Below are 20,719 nucleotides of genomic sequence, written 5' to 3' on the forward strand. Positions count from 1 at the left end.
TTACTGATGCATGTATTTAAAAAATCCAGAGCTAATATGTGCTTCAAATGAGGTTTAATCAAGGCTTGACTCCCTTTTTCTCTCTACCCTGTGTGCTTCCTATATGTGTGTGGACGCATGCATATATGTGTGTGTATGTGTGCACATGTATATAAAATATATGTCAAAATAAAGCAATTTTAGGTGTTATTTACACACTGTATTTTTAGGGGGGAAAAAAGAGAATGTGTCACTCTAGCATTTCAAGCAGAGTCTTATTGGACTGGTCCCATGTCTACCTCTACATAAACCACTATAGCTAGGGGAATGTAATTACTACATGGCTCAATATAATCAGGACTAACCCCTTCAAGGCATGTGGGCAGTGAAGAGTTATACTGTTGGGTACTATGGGGCAGAAAAACGTAGGAATAGATACTAAGTAGGCAGCCAATATGTCCACTACAGTGGGAGTAGGCTTCTGAGGATAAAACAAACACACATAGTTGGTTTTAGATCAAAATGGTACATTAAGTTCATGTTTCAGTACATGGCCATAATTAATCAAACTTGAAAAGAGGGAACCAGAAAGATGTAGCAGAACAATACATAAATTAAACATCTCTATAGAGTAGAAGCACAGTGCGATGAGTGGAGCTGCAGCTGTTCTGGAAGTGGGCGGTGGGGGGGCAGGGCAGATATTTGGCTCCTGCTGGGTGATAAGGATTAAAAGTGCTTCACACAGGACAGGAATGGAGTAAGATTATGGCTTGAAGTCAAGGCTTTGAGTAGAAATTCCCCAAGCAGGAAAAGAGTCCAAATAAAACTGTTCTTGACGGCTGCTAGAATCAAATGGCTTAAAGAAGCTGGACCTAGCAAGGCAGAAGGACATGGCAGTCTCACAGCCAGGAACTGAACTGGACTTCAGCTCAGCGACTAAATCTGTAATAGCCCCACTCTCACTGAGAGACAGGAGCTCATACCTACCTTTTATAAGACGTGGTTCTGAACTGCATTCCCAGGAGGCGAAGTGGAGGCAGCTCTCAGAAGGAGTAAGCATGGGGGAGAAGGAATGGAGAACAAAAACAAACAAACCTTTCTCCCAAAATAAGCTTGCAGCACAAATTCCAAAAGGAATGAAGAAGATGCTAAGTGCTAAGAAGAACTCATCCAATAATACGAGCATTGGAACACAAATTCAGGCCTGCTGTAAAAAATTTTAGGAAACCATCCAGCAAAGATTTTTAAGTGTCTATATGCTCAAAGAGAAAAAGGACTCATATTTATTAAAAATGAACCATGGGGCGCCTGGGTGGCTCAGTCGTTAAGCGTCTGCCTTTGGCCCAGGGCGTGATCCCAGGGTCCTGGGATCGAGCCCTGCATCGGGCTCCCTGCTTCTCTGGGAGCCTGCTTCTTCCTCTCCCACTACCCCTGCTTGTTGTTCCCTCTCTCGCTGGCTGTCTCTCTCTCTGTCAAATAAATAAATAAAATATTTAAAAAAAAATGAACCATAAATTATGAAACAAAAAGTAACAACAGGTGGATATGAAGAATTAATTAGAACTCTTAGAAATGAAAAATTACAGTAGTTGAGGTTTTTTTTAAGTGTAATAAACTTTTAGACTCAGATCAGCCTGAGCATAAGTGAATTAGAAGATGGAGCTGAGAACTGGACCTAGAATGTAGCACAGAAAAACTTTTTTTTTTAAAGGATATATTGATTGTTGAGTTTCCAACATTAATAGGAAGATATGGTTGAAAAGCACTAGTTGAAGAGAATTTGATAGAATTTAAGAAAAGCATGAGTACTTAGATTACAGATACGTTCTGAATTCCCACCAGGATAAATAGTCCTCCTAAATAGATCCCAATAAAACTGTAGAGCATTAGGGATAAAGTGAAAAATTTTAAACCAAACGAAGACAAAGACATTCCTACACAAGAACAACTGAACGGAAGCAGACATCTCCTGGCAATAAGATGCCTGGAAGGATCAGAGCGAGAGCTTCAGGGGACTGAGGGAAAGTAACTGGCAACTACAACCTCACGATCACCTGAACTGTTAGTCAAGAATAAAGTCAAAACAAGTCATCTGCAAATTTGTGAAGACTGAAAGCAGCTACTTCTCACAGAATCTCACTAAAAGAAGTGGAAAGTGAACTTCAGCCAGAAGAGTGAATCCAGAGGGGAGGCATGGGATTTTTTGAAAAAGAGTGAACTGATTGATAAAATGTTGATAAATTTAGTTAACTTTTTTTTTTTTTTTTAAGTTTTAGGGGTTTGGGGTTTGGTATTTTTTAAAGATAAAGCTAAAGGGGCGCCTGGGTGGCACAGCGGTTAAGCATCTGCCTTCGGCTCAGGGCGTGATCCCGGCGTTATGGGATCGAGCCCCACATCAGGCTCCTCCGCTATGAGCCTGCCTCTTCCTCTCCCACTCCCCCTGCTTGTGTTCCCTCTCTCGCTGGCTGTCTCTATCTCTGTCAAATAAACAAATAAAATCTTTAAAAAATAAAAAAAAAATAAAGATAAAGCTAAAACTATTAGACAGCAATCATGGAGTGGTCTGTGGTGGTTATAGTGCATTCTGGTCATTGTGTTCAGAATAAAATTCTAGATAATTTTAGACTTTAAGAAACATTGTTAGCATGCATGTCAAAATTTTTGAATAACTAGTCGAAGAAAAGGAATAGAGAAGGAAAAAAAGATGATAAACAGAAGACACAAAGAAGAAAAAATAAGTAGAAAACACAAAATAGATGGTAAACAGAAAACACAAAATAGGTGGAAATCAGTCCAAATAGGTTAGAAATCATAGAAAAATGATAGAAAATCATAGAAAATCATAGAAATCATAAAAAATATAAGTTGACTGAACTCACCGTGGGAAAAAAAACCTTCAGAACTGTTAAAAAGCAATCTAGTTTCCTGTTTACCAGACATACATCTAAAACAAAACTATCCGTAAAGGTTGAAATAGGAAACTATCCCCCCAAAGTTATAACTGTAGAATAGAATATAACCATAGTAATAACATAATGTTAATATCATTAATGTCAAATGTTGAGGCAAGAAACATTAATAGGAATAAAGAAGCACACTAATAAACAGTCTTCTGGGAAGATAGAGCAGTGATCCATGTACCGAAACATAGTCTCAAAATGTAACCCCAAATTAGGTGGGATTACAGAAAAAATCGATAAATTCACAGTCGTGGGGAAAAACTGTAGCACTACTTTCAGAAACCAATATATCAGATGGCAAAAAAATTGGAAAAATAAGAATACTTCCACAATAAAATTAACAAGATTGATCAAATGTATGTATATAGAGAGTTGAATCCTGTCTTCAACTAATGCTTCATACATTCTTTTCAGATACACATGGCACATTAACCAAAAGAAAGTCTGTAAATTTTAATAAATTCTTGCCCCAAAGACCATTTTCTTTTACCACAATGCAAATAAACTAGAAATTAATAAAAAGGTTTTCAAATCCCATGCTTGGGTATTTAAAATGATTTCTGTATAATTAATAGGTTTAAAGAGGCCATCACAGAAATTATATAACATTTAAGCAACAATGTGAAATACTGCATGTGAAAACCAGTGGGGTCTAGTTGACACTTCAATGTAAATTTATAGATTTTTATCTTTCTTTTTTTAAAAAGATTATATAGATTTAAGTAAATTTGTTAAAAGATAAGATTAAAAGTGAGTTAAGGATACAAATCAAGAAGGTAAAAAAAAAGAAACCACATATAAAACTTAAAGTAGAAGAAATTAACAGGACAAACCAGAAGCAGTAAAACAGCGGAGCTGGTTCTTTCTCTCTCTTTTTTTTTTTAAAGATTATTTATTTGAGAGCGAGCCAGCGCACACATGCAGGGGAAGCGGCAGACTCCCCACTGAGCTTGGAGCCAGATGGGGATGCGGGGCTCAGCGCCAGGACTGTGAGATCATGACCTGAGCCGAAATAGAGTTGGCCGCTTAACCGACTGAGCTACTCAGGCATCCCAGAACTGATTCTTTGAAAAACTAAATACACAAACTTCTACCAGTAATGATCTAGGAAGGAAAAGCAAAACAAGAAAAAGCACAAATAAACAGCATCGGAAACAAAAAAGGAAACAATGCAGATATAATAGAGATTTGTTTTTTAGTCATGAAAGTATGTGATGAATAACTTTTATGCCAATAAATTTGAAAACTAAAAAGTTTAAAATAATGATGTCTGTGGGTCAGGAATTTGAAAGTGGCTCAGCTGAATGGTTCAGGCTCAGAGTATTTCAGTGAAGATTTCAGCCAGGGTTAGCCATTTGAAGGCGTGGCTGGATCTGGAGGATTTTTCCCAAGGTGGCTCACTCACAAGACTTGGCAAAAAGCTTCAGTTCCTTGCTGTCTGCTGGCAGTGCTTCATCACAGGAACCTCTCTAGTACTGCTTGGGTGTCCTCATGACATGGCAGCTGGCTTGTTTCAGAGTGAGTAATCCGTGAGAGAGTAAGGAGGAAGCTGCATTGTCTAATTTATGACCTATCTTACAAACCACTTCTACTGTATCCTGTTTGTTAGTAGTGCGTTAGTAAGCCCATACTCGAGGGGAGGGCATTTTAACTCAACCTCTTGAAGAAAGATGTAGTGAAGATTTTGCAGGCATGTTTTTAAACTAACACAGTGTACTTAATGTAAGTGATACGGTAATACATAGAAAATTCAGGAGAACCTATAGATGTATTAATAGAATTAGTAAGAATTCAGCAGGGTTGCGGATATGAGTCAGCACATTTGCATCAGTTTCATTCTTTGTACTGGTAATAACAAATTAAAACTGTAGTAAAAAAAGGACCTCAATCACAGCAGAAATAAAAACAGTTAAGTTTTTAAAAAATAAAACATATAAAAATGTACAAGACCTTCATGGGGAAAATTATAAAAATGTCTAAAAAGATAGCAGAGAATATCCAGATAGTTCATGTTCAAGGGTATGACTTGGCATAGTAAACAGATTTCCAATAGGCTTTCCGTGGGACATGTCAAAATAATCCTGACACTCAGATGGGATAGAAGATTGCAAATAATTGTTATAATGATTTTGATGAACAGTGTTGGGAGACGTGCCATAGAAGATATCAAGAACTATGATGAAGCCAAAGTAATTAAGACAGTGTGATATTGGCACATATATATCCCATAGACTATTAGAACAGAGTAGAGAGCCAGAAACAGACATATATAGATAGAAATTTATTGTATATTAGAGTTACATTATCCAGTATTGTGGCTATTTAAATTTTAAATGTAAAGTGCCTAGCATAATAACTGCAGTACTAGTTCTCAGCATTCTGGTGTGCTAGTATTTAGTGCTGCTTTTAAGTATTTTTGATGATATATTGTGGGGCTTAGGGGTATTTTTATAACTTTAAGAATTTATGTCTTGGGACTTACCAAGGGAATTATTATATGAAGAGCCATGTAGCTAAAAACTTGAAGTCCTTAGTCACTAACCACTTTTTCTCTTGTTGGTCACAATGACCTGGTAGGTCTCTGGGCAGTCTCTAAAAATAGTTCCTTGGGAAAATGATGTAGGGATTTGCCAGCCCTACTCCCATTTCTGAAAGAGTCCCTAGAACTCAGAGTACATACACTTAAACTGAGCAAACTCACGGATCTGCCATTTTAACAGGAGAGGCTTTGTGGGGGCCAGGTCTCAGTCGGAAAGAAGATTGCTGTAATTCATTGTCCTTTTCACTTGGAATTACTGTTCTATTGACGAAGCTATCAGGACTGCTGATTCAGCTCTGCCTTGGAATACTAGCATTTCCCACTTTGTGCCCCACATTTTAGGTTCCTAAGTGGCAGCATGAGGAAAGCACCAGCCAAAAAATACAACTTCTCTCTGTAATTCTTATTTTTATCCTCCTAAAATGGACTAAAAAATTTAGGGGGGGAAATCCCTATTTCTCTTTTCTTGAACCTAGAGTCATTTGTATGTCACTCCCTATTTTCTTTTCTCTGGGTATCAGAAGATGCCTCCCCAAAATAGGTTGCCCCCTAGTCCAAAGGGGGGGGGGAGCAGGCAAGGAAACAAAGGCTTCCCTTAAAGTCTCAGACATCTACTCTTCATCCTTTACTTGATTCCTACCAAAGATTTTATCCTTAATTCTTAGGGAATTAAGGAAAAAAGAGGAACTGTCTCACACCCCAAATGGTGGTCCTTTTGTGGCTATACGTAACCATGCCATTTTTAGAGGCTATTTGGTTAAGTTGGTTCCTTAGTCCTCTCTTCAGTCGTTTTTTCATCGTATATCCTTATTTACCAGGGCCCCTAGAGTTTGGAATAAGTGAGGTAGGATGTGGGTCTAATAATGATGTGTCAGGAGTTCTTGACTTTTAAGGGTCTATGTAGGCCATCACTAAGCAGTATGGAGCTCTAGACCGCGGTGATCCACATAGCTTCACATGCAATCAGAGCACACCTCAAAGAAGTCTACTAGATCTTCTGTGGGCTCGTATAGCCTAGGGAGGGCCCTCGTCCACCAAGTCACTAGGATGGGTGTTTTGTGTGAAGCATGCCGTACGTGCTAGCATCCATCTGGTGCACCATTTAAAGCATTAGATGGGGACAGATCACAATAGAATTGTGACAAACTGTTATGTTGAGGATGATGTACCTTATATTTCCACCGTGAATCATGAATGGAGTTAGAATCTTGAGGATAAGGGGTAGCTTGCTTGTAAAGTAGCAGGTTAAGTTATAGCCTTTCTGATTCTCAGTATCCTTCTATGTAAAATAAGGAGATTGGGTTGGATAATCCTGAATGGCCTTCCTGGTCGTAAAAACTTCATGGAAGTATTCAAGTTTCTCCTAAGAACAGAGTCTTGTGCCTTCAGACTATTTGAGGTGAATCTGGTTTACATTTTGTGAACTATTTAGAAAATGAGTAATTTACAAAAGTTGTAGTTCCTGTATTTTTAAACAACACCAAATAAATGAATAAGTAGGAATGTCATTTTTTAGGGGGGAGGGGCAGAGGGAGAGGGAGAATCTCAATTTCACAACCCTGAAATCATGACCTGAGCCGAAATCAAGAGTTGGATGCTTAACTGACTGATCCACCCAGGTGCCCCAGGAATGTCATTTTTTTTTAGGACTTTAATTTTGTATAAATGAAGTCTGCTAAGGTGTATTTAATGAGATTTAGATCTCCGAATAGTCCTGGGATCATATTTATGCTATTAATTTGCTTTGTAAATCTTTTTTTAATTGAGGTATAATCAACATACAACAATATGTTAGGTACATTTTTTTTTTAAGAAAAATTGAGCTTCATCTCAACTCTGAATTTTCACTAATTAAGAATTATTGAGAATGATAATGGTAAGTAACTAAAATAAAGCAGAGAGGAGCGCTGGCTAGTTCATTCAGTAGAGCATTGGTCTCTTGATATCAGGATTGTGAGTTCAAGCCCCACATTGGGTGTAGAGATTACTAAAATAAGTAAGTTACTAAACTTTAAAAACGAAAAACAAAAAAAAAAGAAATGAAACAAAAACTTGGAAGGTGCTCGCTCCCTCCTCTTGCTTTATCCTTGTCCTAGATGCTAAAGTTGCACTTGAAGCCCAGATAGGCCACAAGGTGGCACCATTGGGTCATAAATAAAATGCTACTAGTGCAGAAAACTGATTTTTTAAAAGCACTTGATTGCAAAAGCAATACATACGCATGGAAGACTTCAGATTGACCTTCCAGTGCTTATTTAATATCTTTATTATATAATTACGAATTATAAACTGAAGACTTCCTATGGAGGAAAGCCCCTTGCTAAGAATTTTAAACATGCTAAAATTACACAGTGAAGATTTTGGAAGATGCCGAAAGGTATTAGAATAAATAAAATATCCATGGTACCAGTACTCCATATGTGAACAAATAATTTTTATTTTAAGCCAATATTTTTACAAAAGTTGAACTAAATTTTATTTTGTTTTATTTTATTTATTTTTTTTTTTAAAGATTTTATTTATTTATGTGACAGAGACAGCCAGAGAGAGAAGGAACACAGCAGGGGGAGTGGGAGAGGAAGAAGCAGGCTCCCAGCGGAGGAGCCCGATGTGGGACTCGATCCCGCTACGCGGGGATCACGCCCTGAGCTGATGGCAGACGCTTAACGACTGCGCTACCCACGCGCCCCTGAACTAAATTTTAATAATGCAAAAATATAAGTAAGACAGATGTTGGAGGAAATATATATCAGAAATTTTTTGATTTTTTTTTGTTTTGTTTTTTTGATTTTCTGATGGAGAAAGAAAAATTTAGACAAGTGTTTTCTCACTATGCCAATGAGTAAGAAATACATGAGAATAACGACTCCAGAAATTTAGTCACTTCCTGTAAAGTAGCAAATATTTCCAAATATTTTATTGTTGTTTTCTCACACTTAGAAAAGATTACTTTGAGAAGATTGCAAAGAGTTAATTCAGAATATATGACTGAATATTTCCTGTAAACATGTGACCGATGTTTCCTGTAAAGTAAGAAACATTTCCAGATATTTATTGTTTTTTTGCAGAAAAATTTACTTTGAATGAAATGATAAGGAGTTAATTCAGAGTGTGTGGGCTAGACTAATGTTTCCCTTTATGTAATCTTGGATGAAAAGTTTCCTAAACTAATTCATTATATGAAGAAGAATCTTATGAAAGCAAACTTAGTGCCATTAGTTTTTTGCCCATAAAATGAGGATAATATTTACCTTATATATAAGGCTTATATGGGGATTAAATAAGTCGTTCCAGGAAAAACACTTAAATAGTGCCTGGAATATAATAACTTAATGAATGTTAAATGTTATGTATCTCATGTTGCTAAGCAGTTGTTGCATAGTAATAGCAGACATATAAATAAATCCTTGTTCCTTTTTTCATTAAGCTTTCTTTCCTAAGAATGTTTACTAAGTAATACCTGATTAGCCTACTTTTAATTATTATATGAACTTAAACGTAATGAACTGGACTTTGTAGCATTCTGTAATTCACACATTTCAAAATAACCTCACCTTTATTGCTTTAATAAAGTTTTAATTATAAAGTAATTGATAGCTTGGCATTGAAGAAGTCACAAAATTAAGAATTTTAAACAAATCAAGTTAGACTTGGAAATACAACAGAATTAAATGTAAAGTAAAAATGTATCTGTAGTAGATCCAGATCTGTCTAAAAATTTTTCTTTTTGAACTTCTGTTAATTATTTTTGAGACTTGGAAGTAAAATCCAGAAGGTTCTACTTATAAACATCCTCCTTCACGTGTTCTTCATGGTGCTGGAATATCCTGAAAGGATAATATTCTCAATTTTTTTTTTAAGTTACTTCCATGCTTTCAAAAAGGGGGCTACCTTTTTCCTTTTTTAAGAACTCAAAACAAAGATCCACTATTTTGCCTCTATTTTGGACAGATACCTCAAAGGTTAAGAATTGAGATTCTAGCCGGACAATCTTTGAGAATTTATTTCCCAGACCCTTCTAAGACAGTCTTTCAAAAAATCAATAAATAGGGATTCTAAAAGGGATTCAAATTAAAGTGAACTGTAGTTTAAGATGAACCATACACCAGAATCTTTGACGTTTTATCATGAGCAAAGCAAGCATTGCATCAGGATTGCTGTCAAAGTAAAACTATTGTCCGTAAAGAAATAAGCCTCGGGGGACCTGGGGGCTCAGTTGGTTGAGCACCCGTGGGACTCTTTGTTTCAGCTCAGGTCACAATCTCAGGGTTGTGGGATCAAGTCTGCTTGAGATTCCTCTCACACTCTCTCTGTCCGTCCCCCACCCCCACGTTCTCTCTCTCTCAAATAAATAAATCTTTGAAAAAAGAAGAAAAAAAGAAGTCTAATTCCACATTATAGCTGGATGCATCCGTGTCACATCTTTTAGATACATCGCCTGAGAATCCATTATGGTAGTCAGATTTTGAAACCAAAAATACTATTTTAAAAGTCTCTTAGACTATGTTTTTGTTTTTTTAAGATTTACTTATTTTAGAAAGAGAGCAGGGGGAGGGGCGGGGGAGGGGCAAGCAGACTCCCAGTGCTTGATCCCAGGACCCTGAGATCATGACCTGAGCTGAAACCAGGAGGTGGTCCCTTAACTAACTGAGCCGCTCAGGTGCCCCTCTTAGACTATGTTTTGATTGGCTTAAAATGTCAATGAATTTAAATTCGGGTAAGAGGAAAAATGCAAAGCAAATTTCTTTAATGTGGTAAAGAATTTAATAAGAAAATTATGGAAAATTATAGAATATTACAGAATGCAACCATTAAAAATTGTTTTTGGAAGACTGGTAACATGGAAGGATATTCATGATATGGTAAGTAAAAAGTTTAACATTTGTGTATAGTATGAATTAAATATATATTCATACAGAGAAAAAAGGCTATAGGACTAGCACCAAAATAGTAAGAATAGTTACTTCTAGTTGGTAGGATTATGGGTAACTTCTTTTCTTTGCTCATATTTATTTTTGTAATAAATTTATAATAAATTATAGAATTAGTCATAAAAATGTTACCTTAAAATTTTGTTAAGATGGGGGTGCCTGGGTGGCTCAGTCAGTTAAGCGTCTGCCTTCGGCACAGGTCATGATCCTGGAGTCTCAGGATCGAGCCCCGCATTGGGCTCCCTGCTCAGTGGGGAGTCTGCTTCTCCCTTTACCCCTCAGCCTGCTCGTGCTCTTCTCTCTTTCTCAAATAAATAAAATCTTTAAAGAAATAAAATATAATCTTGTTAAGATGAACTTAATTGAGTGTGTAATCCACAAAGAATTATTGGATTCTCCTATCTCTAGATTTTTAAAAAATGTGCCAGGCACTATGTAATCTGCAAGGATACACATCTCAAACCCATTTCTTGCATTTTAGGCACAAGGTCTGGCAGGAATTTTTGCAAACAATTGTGAACAAGCACCTGAGCTTTGTATGAACCATTTCCTACTAATTATCTTGATAACTGTATAGAGGTGGCATGGCATATTAGAAATATTGTAGACTAAATTTGAAGCCCATTCTGCCACTTAACAGCAATGTGGCCTTAGACTCATTAACCTTAGACTCATTAACCTCTCTGAGCCTTGGAAATCACTCTATTAGAGAAATATGGCTATTGAAGATAAGCAGGCTGAAAAAATATATTATTAACATTTTGAGAAGGAATTAAATTGTTAAAATGTTTACTCGTGCAGAGCTAGATTTCTTTTAGATGTGGCTTTTTTTCCTTTTGCCTAATGTCTGTGGATCTGTACAGCACTTGGATTTTAAGAACAGTAATTCTAAAGTGCTAGCAGTTAGGATTTAATGACTTCATTGGAAGTTCTTATTTTATGGTTCTTTAAGGTTATTTTTATATTTTAAAAACAGCTGTATCCTTTTAAAAGGCTAAGAATAACCACATGAGGTATAGAGAGTCCAGATTTGGGTTTCCATTTACTGTATATCACTCTCAGTTTTAGTACTTTTCTATGATATTAGAAAATGTAGGCAGTCCGATTTGATAATGTGTCTCTCCAGGTATGCCATTTTTCCCTTGCATTTTGCTGAAGTGTCTGGTGCTTTGATCTCTGATCAAAGTTGCTATGTAGGCATAACGTCAGTCCATTTGAACCAAGAATGTAGCACTTAGTTTTGCCTTTCCCAGTGGCCTTTCAAAATGAAAAATAAATCAATACATTATGTATGGTTGGTGATATTGGATATAGAAGACCAATTTAAAGTTAGGTTTAATGAGTATATATTAAAATACGACAGGTTTTCTCCATTAGTTCTTAACCATCAAGAATATTATCTTGAAGTTATGTAGATGTGACCCAATATTAACATAAAAGAAAAATAGAAATGAAAAGGAATATTAACTAGAACTTCCAATCAAGTCAGTAACTCACATGCTTCCACTAAAACCTCCTTGTTGTTTTGTCAGTTGTATTGAGACAAGCGCTGTGTGGTATTAGGAGCTCTTGTTACTGGTATCTAGGTGACTGCTTCATCCTAAAGGATGAGTGGCTCCATCCTTATGAAGTCTCTTAGGCAGTGCCAGGCCTCCAAGATGTGACCCCCCGAGTCCTCCTTTTAACAATCCCAGGGAATTGGCCTCTGAACTAGTCACTGTCCCTCATGGACACTGTCCCTTAGGAACCAGGCTATGGTGAACAAGGGGAGGATTTTCTAGGGCTTGACTGTTCTTGTGGGTTTTCCTCTTCCAGGAACCAGTTCTCTTTTCCTTTCTTGGATGTCTTTACTCCCCACTAGAGGTCACCCCATTGCTGGATGCTGCTACCAGGGGATCAATTCTCAATGTTCCGTGCAGGCTGTCTTCGGTGCAGTAGAGAACTGTCGCCCCAGAGCTGTGCCCTTCCTCACGAAGCTAGAAACTATTGATTTTTGAGTACTTAAGTCACACAACTAGTAAGTATCTGAACTGGGGTTCAAATCCTAGGAGTCTAGCTCCAGATACATTCTGGGTGAGGTAGCCAAGCTCTTTTAACATCTTCTGACACTAGAAAAACTGCCTCTCTAGAGTATTGGATACTCCTGAAAGTAGTCCCTCAGGAAAGTCAGACCATATCTTACCTCTCTCCCTCCTCTTCCTACCTTGAGAAGCAGTCTTCACTATGTCTAGCTTTTATATTCATTTACAGGGGAACAGACTCAGCCCTCTGTGAATCTTGAAAGATACTAGTTCAGGGTTCACACTCGCACATTCATGTTTCTAACTCTTACTTGTGGAATGGTTCTTACTACACACTATCTTTGGTAAATACTAGGGCCCTTATTAATGCTTAATCCAACAAACTCTTCTGTAAATAACCTCTCACTGTCCTGGTTGCCTGAGCCATCCAAACAGATGATCCCAAAGAAGACCTTACATTCTTTTTTTCTTTTTTTGCATGGGAACAGTAGGCACCTTCAGACTTGACTGTTTTTTTTTTTTAAGATTTTATTTATTTATTTTAGAGAGAGAGCATGGGAGCGCACAAGGAGAGGGAAGGGCAGAGGGAGAAGCAGACTCCCTGCTGAGCAGGGAGCCATGCAGGGCTCAATCCCAGCACCCTGGGATCAGGACCAGAGCTGATGATGTAACCTACTGAGCCACCCAGGCGTCCCATCAACTGTCTTTTAGTCCAAATCTTTAAGCCTCCAGACCAGCAGTTGCACCCCTGGCCATTTGTTTTAGAGAAACAAAGATGTTCATTCACATAAAAACATGTACCCGAATGTTTTAGAAGCTTTAAAATAACACACCCAAACTGGAGACAACCAGATGTCCTTCAAAAGGTCAAAGGCTAAATAAGCGGTGGTACATCCATACCACGGAACACTATGCAATAGAGAAGAATGATACTATTGATACACACAACCTGAATGAATCTTCAGAGAATTATGTTGAGTAAAAAAAAAAAAAAAAAAAAACCAACCCCAAAAGGTTACATACTGTATGGTTCCATTTATATAACATTCTTGAAATGACAGAATTCTAGAAATGGAAGACAGGATAGTGGTTTCCAGGGGATAAGGTGGGGTGAGGGTGGGAGGGAAGTAGGTGTGGCTGTAAAAGGGCAATATGAGAGAGTTTGGTGATGGAAATGTTCTAGATTTTGATTATCAGTGTCAGTATCCTAGTTGTGATATTATAGTTTTGTGAGATATTAACATCAGGGGAAACTGGGTAAAAGTACACAGGATTCCTTTGTACTATTTCTTTGAACTTCGTGTGAATCTACAATTATCTCAAAAAGTTTAATTAAATCTTTAGTCCTTTTCACTCCTTGAACCATAGTTAATATGTGTTCTGAGTTTTACTCACTTTCATAACTTCTTGAGAAGCTATTAATAGATTGCTAGTGAGTAAGTTCTAAATGGGGTCTTAGACATTTTCTTGGCGGGTTTTAAGTACAATTAGGTCTAATGCATTTGTGTAATATTAAGTTTGAAATCACATTAATCTATAGTTTGATCAAATGTACTTTCTTATGGAGCTTGTCATCAGAAGAAAATGTCAGAAGCATTATCTTGTGAACTTAAAGAAACTTTTTAAGTTTTTATTTAAATTCCAGTTAGGTAACATACAGTGTAGTATTAATTTCAGGTGTACAATGTAGTGATTCAACACTTCTATACAACACCCAATGCTCATCACAACAAGTACACTCCTTAATCCTGATCACCTGTATAATCCATCCCCCCCCCCACCCACTCCCCTTCTGGTCACCAAGTTTAGGAACTTTCTTGTGAATTTTTAACAGGTCATTTGAAGGGGTAACTATATAATCTATAATTCTGTCTCCAAATGAAAAGCAGAATTTGTCCTTTTCATAATGTGAACCCTGCTGTCTTCAGAATAACACCTGCACCATTTCAACATTGAAAATCATATATTAGAGGTAGGCTTTAGTCATGAAGATTCAGCCCCCAATGGTCAGGATAAAAAAGTAAAGGTACAATACTTTGGGTGAACTCAGAATATTTGTGCAAGGAAATTAAGTGGTTCAGTAATTTGAAGTTTGTCTAAATTGGTACATGTAATTTGTCAGCCCTCATCTTCTGGTCTAGCCCTGATAACCCTTACGATACAGCATGACTTATGTATTTAAATGGAGCTTCATAAAATACCATTGTTTCTCATACAAGTTTATTTAAAGGGATTTGATAATATTGAGCATGAATGACCAGTAAAAGCTTAATCTGAATCTCAGCCTGAGCTACAAATTCGGGATTTAGTCTTTATATCCTACCACTTAGCATAGTATCTGCCATATTTTGAGCACATAGTAAATGTTAGTTTCAGGAATTAATACTGATTTTTTGTGGTGCCTACTGTCTGTGCATGACCCTACTTCCACGATCCCTTACAAGAAGGGTACAGTGGGGCAGACAAGGTCCTTGAGATGTCTCTGAGTGCAGAGGGGAAACCTGAGGGGGTCCCAGCAAGAGCATGAAGGTGGGGCAGCAGCACCTTTCAGGAGGAGCAGGGTCTGGCTTGTGGAAAAGTGCAGATAGATTTGGGCCAATTTTTCTTTCACATTGAAAAGCAAAAGGGGCGGGGGATCAATCTCATGGGGGAGATTTAAGTACCAGAATTGAGAATGGATTAGAAATATTTTTCCTTAAATGTATCCGGTTTGGTTTAAATGTAAATATTGGTTGTTTTTACTCCCCTCCCCATGCAAATAGCATTTTATTTCTAAAAGTGCTTTTGTGGGCTACTCTGAGTTCTAGCCACCATTTATAATGTGAAAAATAGGCATTCTGAATTCCAGTAACTTAGAATGAATAGTCAGAGTCCAGTTTGTCCTCTACTGATGGCACATAATTTGATTCTTTTTATCTTTTTGACCATGCTTTCTTGTTTGTGGGCAACAGAACCACTCCTTAGGAGGCCTTCTGTTCTCCCTTTTCACTACTTTATTACTTGTCAGTTACTACTGGCCTTGCAAATTAATGCCTTACCCATAGATTTTCCAGAGAATATTCACAGACCCCACCAGCTCCTCTGTGTTTAATAGAACAGCTAGACTTCATGTCACACCCTTGTTATAACCAAAGTTTCTATTTACTGTAGATCCTTGCTGTCACATTTCTGGATATTCTGTTGAACCTTCTTAAGAATTCAGAGAAATTGCTGGGTGACCACTGAAAGAAAGATCTAATCTTCAGGCTTACGTGAGTATTTTTCTGCTGTCAACTTCCTCACAGTGTGTGAAAGCTTCGATGCCTTGCTTTATGGCAGATTCAGTCCTGTGATCAAGATGAAAAATGTTATCTATCATTGGCCTTATTAAATTTGGGGGTAAAGTTAGTTTCTCAAGGACAGAAAGAAAAATCACAAAGTACACCACACTTATTCTCACTTAAAAAATAAACAAGGAAGGCTTTTTTTTTTCCCCACTGAGCCAACATTCAAAAGAATCCCAAGTCTTCAAACCACAAGAATTCTTACTGTGTTAGAACCAAAAATACCAAGTAACTTGTTTTTCATTATCTATTCTTACAGAATTTAACCAAAACACATTATCGCTTGAAAAGCTCTTGATATGTGGTATTTTATTTTTTCAAATGCTTTTGATAGTTTTGTCCTTTTTTATGATCTAATCCAGTGAATACTGTAGGGGAAAATAGGGAGGTTACCCTGAAAAGAGAATTCTTGATTATTTTAATGAGTAATTTCTTCTCAATGGGTTAATTTCTTTAAAAAGCATTATATAGTATCATAATCTGAAGTTATTTTATCTTGATCTAATTCTTAATCCTTAGCAGATTTTTCCCATATTTAAAATTATCCTTAACAACTCCTTCTCACCTGTTATATGCAGCACGTCATTAAGTTGTACTAATTCTATCTTCTCTATACCTCTCCAGTGTGCTCCCTTCTCTGTGCCACTGCCTCAGATCAGGCTGTCATCATTTCTTGGCTGGGTTTCTACAGTGACCAGCTGATTGGTCTCCCAGTCTCCGGCCTTGACCCCCTCTAATCTAACCTTTCCCTCTGACAGAGTAATCTTTCTGAAAGACCATCCCATTTCCTTGGCTTGAAATCTTTCAGTGACTCCTTATTAAAATTCAGTATAATAACCCTTACCATAGAGTTGTTAGGAAGATTAAATAAAACTCATTAGGCACCCTTGGTGTGATGCCTGGCTTGGAACAGGCCCTCAGTGTGTGTTCCTGAATCCCATTGAGGTTAGCCACAAGAATAGATGGGTCTAACATCCAGTTCCATCAGTGTTCCAGAAAGAAAGACTTTGTCTGACAAATTACAAGACAACCCTGTCTGTGACTCAGCTTTTGTAACTGTAGAGTGAGGGAGTCATCTCTGTAAATACATTGGTCTCTGCTTTTGTGATTTCTTCTTTTGGTTTGTTTTCTATTCAGTTTCTTAGTAAGGTTTCTTTTGTCAGACTTTAACTTTCCTTAAATGAACCAAGAGGAGGTCAGGGAGACATAAACACACACACACACACACACACACACACACCAAGAGACTGCTGGGGCAGGGAAGTATCAGTGAAAGAGGTGTGGACACACTGGAGAGGCTGGAGTACTCATTTAGGTGAAATTTGTGGAGTGGACACAGTTGGGATTGCTGCCTTTGTCCTGCCTCTGTGTTCCCAGACCTGTTTTTCTTCATCTCTCAGCCTTCAGACAATGGGAGTTTCTATGAAATTGAAGTTTGTGCTATAGACAAAACATTCAGCAGGTCTTGATCGAATATGAATTAAGTCATTTCATTGTTGTTTTCTTGCTGATTTAGTTAACTTTTGAGTAGATACTTCTGTTTACTATGTAGAATATCTCAAATATGATAAAAGGCAAATATGTGAAAGAGAGTTACTTTGTTTTAAGAAAGAATCTCTACCAGCATTAGCATGCGTTTGAAGTTTAGGGATCATGTTATATATGTCTTCTGACAATGCAATAAACTTAAATCTAAACGATTATATCTTATTTACCTTAAAAAAAATCTCTCAATCTTTTTGCTTAATGAAAAACAAAATAGATCTTTATAGTAATTTAATTGAAATTTTGATCAAGTGGATATGAAGAAAATAAGACATTTTAATGAGAAATAAAATATAATTGATAACTTTGTTGTTGTTTCTGTTTGGTGAGGTAATTTATTAGAGGCAGGAGGCCAAGAAGGATAAGAAATAGTGTCTAATGACTTCATTGTCTTGATTTAGTTTGGCTTCACCGAATCTCACTCACCTCATATTTCATTACAGGCATAGTCCATCCACTCCATCAGAATAATGTCCTATGTTTTTGTAAATGACTCGTCTCAGACTAATGTGCCCTTGCTGCAAGCCTGTATTGATGGAGACTTTAACTATTCCAAGCGGCTTTTGGAAAGCGGCTTTGACCCAAATATTCGTGACAGCAGGGGCAGAACAGGCCTTCACCTCGCGGCAGCCAGAGGGAATGTAGACATCTGCCAGCTGTTGCATAAATTCGGTGCTGATCTCCTGGCCACAGATTATCAAGGAAACACAGCTCTGCATCTCTGTGGCCATGTGGATACTATTCAATTCTTAGTTTCCAATGGACTCAAAATTGATATTTGGTAAGTCTGCTGTGGTTTTTGAAGTCTAGCCATTTCTTCCCATTAGTTTATCAACCAATGGTCCAATCTCAGAGTCTATCGATTCTGCTTTCTTGTTGATCAGCTGCAGTGACAAGTTCAACAAGGCATGGAGGATAAGGTAATCTTATTAGGGGAGTGAGGAAACAAGAGGCTGACTTTAAATTTATGCTGAAGCAGTGCAAGTTTTTCTATGAAAACAGTGGTGAGGTTCTGCTACCAATGATTGTGTATTGTCAGATAAGGGAAAAAGAAGAAAAGAACTAACATCTGTTGAAAATCTGTTATGGACCAGGTGCTGTGTTTACTTACATTAGCTCATTTCATCCTTAGAATGAATATTTCTTGAGGTTGGTGTTATCTTCATTTTACAGATGCAGTAGTTGAGACAAGAAGGGTTTAAAAAAAGACAGAGGTCACACAGCTGGAATTTGAACCTAGTTCTGCCTGATTCCAAATTGTTTGTCTTGTCACATAATACACCATGCTAGCTTCATAATCTCTCTGGGGCTCAGAGTCCTTTTTATACTGAACAGTTTGTAGAAGTAGTGTTTGTTTTAATGATACCTTGTCTCTAGAGTGGGAAAGATGTGAGACCATCTTTAAAACTGAGCTTGACCTTTAAACTACACTTGTTGCCTTGATTTATTGATGCTCTACTGTCACTAAATCTGAAAAAGACAGCAAATGTGATAGACAAATGTGGTGGGAATTGGCTATGGGATTCGATGTTACTTGGCTGTCTTCTCTTATTAGTGTTAAATAGCCAGGTGAACCAAAGTAGCTTATTTGGTTCTTTGGGCTTTTATTTGTTTTTAATTAGACTTTGTTTCTGTTTTTTGTTTTTTTTAAAATATGCTCTGTTGCCATAAAATGTAAATGTCAGGTAAGAATGAATCTAGAATCTAGAACTTTGCAGTTAATTTCTAAGAAAATGCCCTCTTTTTCTTTTATTTATTCTCATTTACTTACTCTTTTGCATATATATTCTTTTTCCTTTTTCCCTGTAAGGAAAAAAATAGCTTAACTCAAAATTCAAGTTCCAGTTCAACCATTGGTTCTGCTCTGGGCTTCGAGTTAACTCGGCCCATGCCTTTGTCACTGAGATCTACACAAGTGTGTACTAATGCTGTAATCCAACTGTTATGATGACCTCTTTGTGTTTATGAACTTGTTTTAGCAATCATCAAGGTGCTACACCCTTGGTTCTGGCAAAGCGCAGAGGAGTGAATAAAGATGTTATCCGATTGCTGGAGTCTTTGGAAGAACAAGAGGTAAAAGGATTTAACAGAGGAACTCACTCAAAACTGGAGACCATGCAGACAGCTGAGAGTGAAAGGTACCTAACAATGTAATTTTTTAAAGGGCAAGTCACTTTAAGTCTTTGGATCTTTTATGGCAACTTTGTGAGCTTTCTATTTATTTGCTTTCAAGTACAGAGCTTTGATACTTTATTTGAACTTTATATAGGTCCGTATGGCTCCAGATTACAATTGAGAAGCTGTTAACAGAAAGTTCTACATGCCCACATGCTTAGTCCCTGTGCAAGGAAGCCTGCAGTATTGTCAGCAGAAGGGAGAAGAGGTGGTTAAGAGGTGAATATGAGGGAAGGAAGCAGGAGTTTGAGAATTTTAAGTGCCGGCCACAAACAGAATTGTGGAAAGGAGGAGAAGGATAAGTAAGGCTAGAAACATAGACAACATTAGAAAAGACCGAAAAGACCATTTCAAAGGCAGGAAAGTGGAGTACTGAGGAAAAGTAAAATAGGAGGAGAGAAATGAATATTTAACACACAATTCAGGAATGTGAAAGTGAAACTAACTTCCCCATGAGTTGGAACAAATGAAATTTGGGCTCCTGTAAGTAACTAGAGCTAAGATGGAGTGACAGATGGGGCCTTCAGTATCTCATCATTTCTCATCCAGAAACAGTTTATAGCACGGTTCAGGGAGCTCTGAAAAGGTGACAAATCGTCTTTTCTCCTGGCCTCACTAGCTCAACAGGCGAAGTCCGTAGTCCAGACTGAGTTGTACTAGCGTGGAGTCTGGTTGTTTGCAACAGAGATTCAGCATTACAGATAATTACAAGGTAGGACAGATGATGAACCTACTATTGTCTCCTCCCAAAATTTTCAGTGGAATATATTTCAAGGGCCCTCATTAGCTGTTGACCTAGTAGCTTGACTGATTAGGACTTGGAAATAGGATCATATGGTCCACTTAGACTGCTGGGATCAGTGTTTCTGTGAGTTCTAATTGAAGTCGTCTGTTTTTTTTATAGTTGACCCTTAATTTGATTCCTTTGTACCGGTGATTGCTTTCCTTTCTCTTCATGTGTTGGCCAGTGTACTCTTTGGGAACCATGAATTCCATTCTCAAGCTTAGAACTATTTGTTTAGATACTTTCAAGAACTTACTACTGCCCAAAGAAATTAAAGTTTTACTTCTAGAACAGTGCTTGCTCCTCATGAGTTATCACTAAAAGCTGACAAGTAGATAAAATAAGCAAGAAGTCCGAGATATATTGCAAGCCCTTTTTCTTTCACCTGTGTACTCTCAATTGACAGAATGCCATAAGCAATATGATAACATTGAGTTTTCTGTTATTTGTTAAAGATCGTGT

The 20,719-nt window shown here is 37.4% G+C and overlaps 1 protein-coding gene across 6 annotated transcripts in view; it reads left to right on the forward strand.

Annotated features, from left to right (window-relative positions):
* Positions 1-20,719, forward strand: part of ANKRD46 (ankyrin repeat domain 46) — a 219,115-nt gene that overhangs the window by 8,041 nt on the left and 190,355 nt on the right. For all 6 annotated transcript variants that reach the window (XR_015725785.1, XR_006781093.2, XR_015725786.1 and 3 more), the window contains exons 2-4: positions 15,581-15,681; positions 17,742-18,079; positions 19,278-19,436. Coding sequence is in view for 2 of the 6 variants with exons in the window: in XM_045805861.2 (XP_045661817.1) it covers positions 17,769-18,079; positions 19,278-19,436 (470 nt within the window). In the remaining 4 variants the exon portion in view is untranslated. The remainder of the gene's footprint in view (positions 1-15,580; positions 15,682-17,741; positions 18,080-19,277; positions 19,437-20,719) is intronic.

Source organism: Ursus americanus, chromosome 9 (assembly GCF_024610735.1).
Source record: "Ursus americanus isolate L20-20 chromosome 9, mUrsAme1.1.p, whole genome shotgun sequence".
Taxonomy (NCBI): Eukaryota; Metazoa; Chordata; class Mammalia; order Carnivora; family Ursidae; genus Ursus; species Ursus americanus.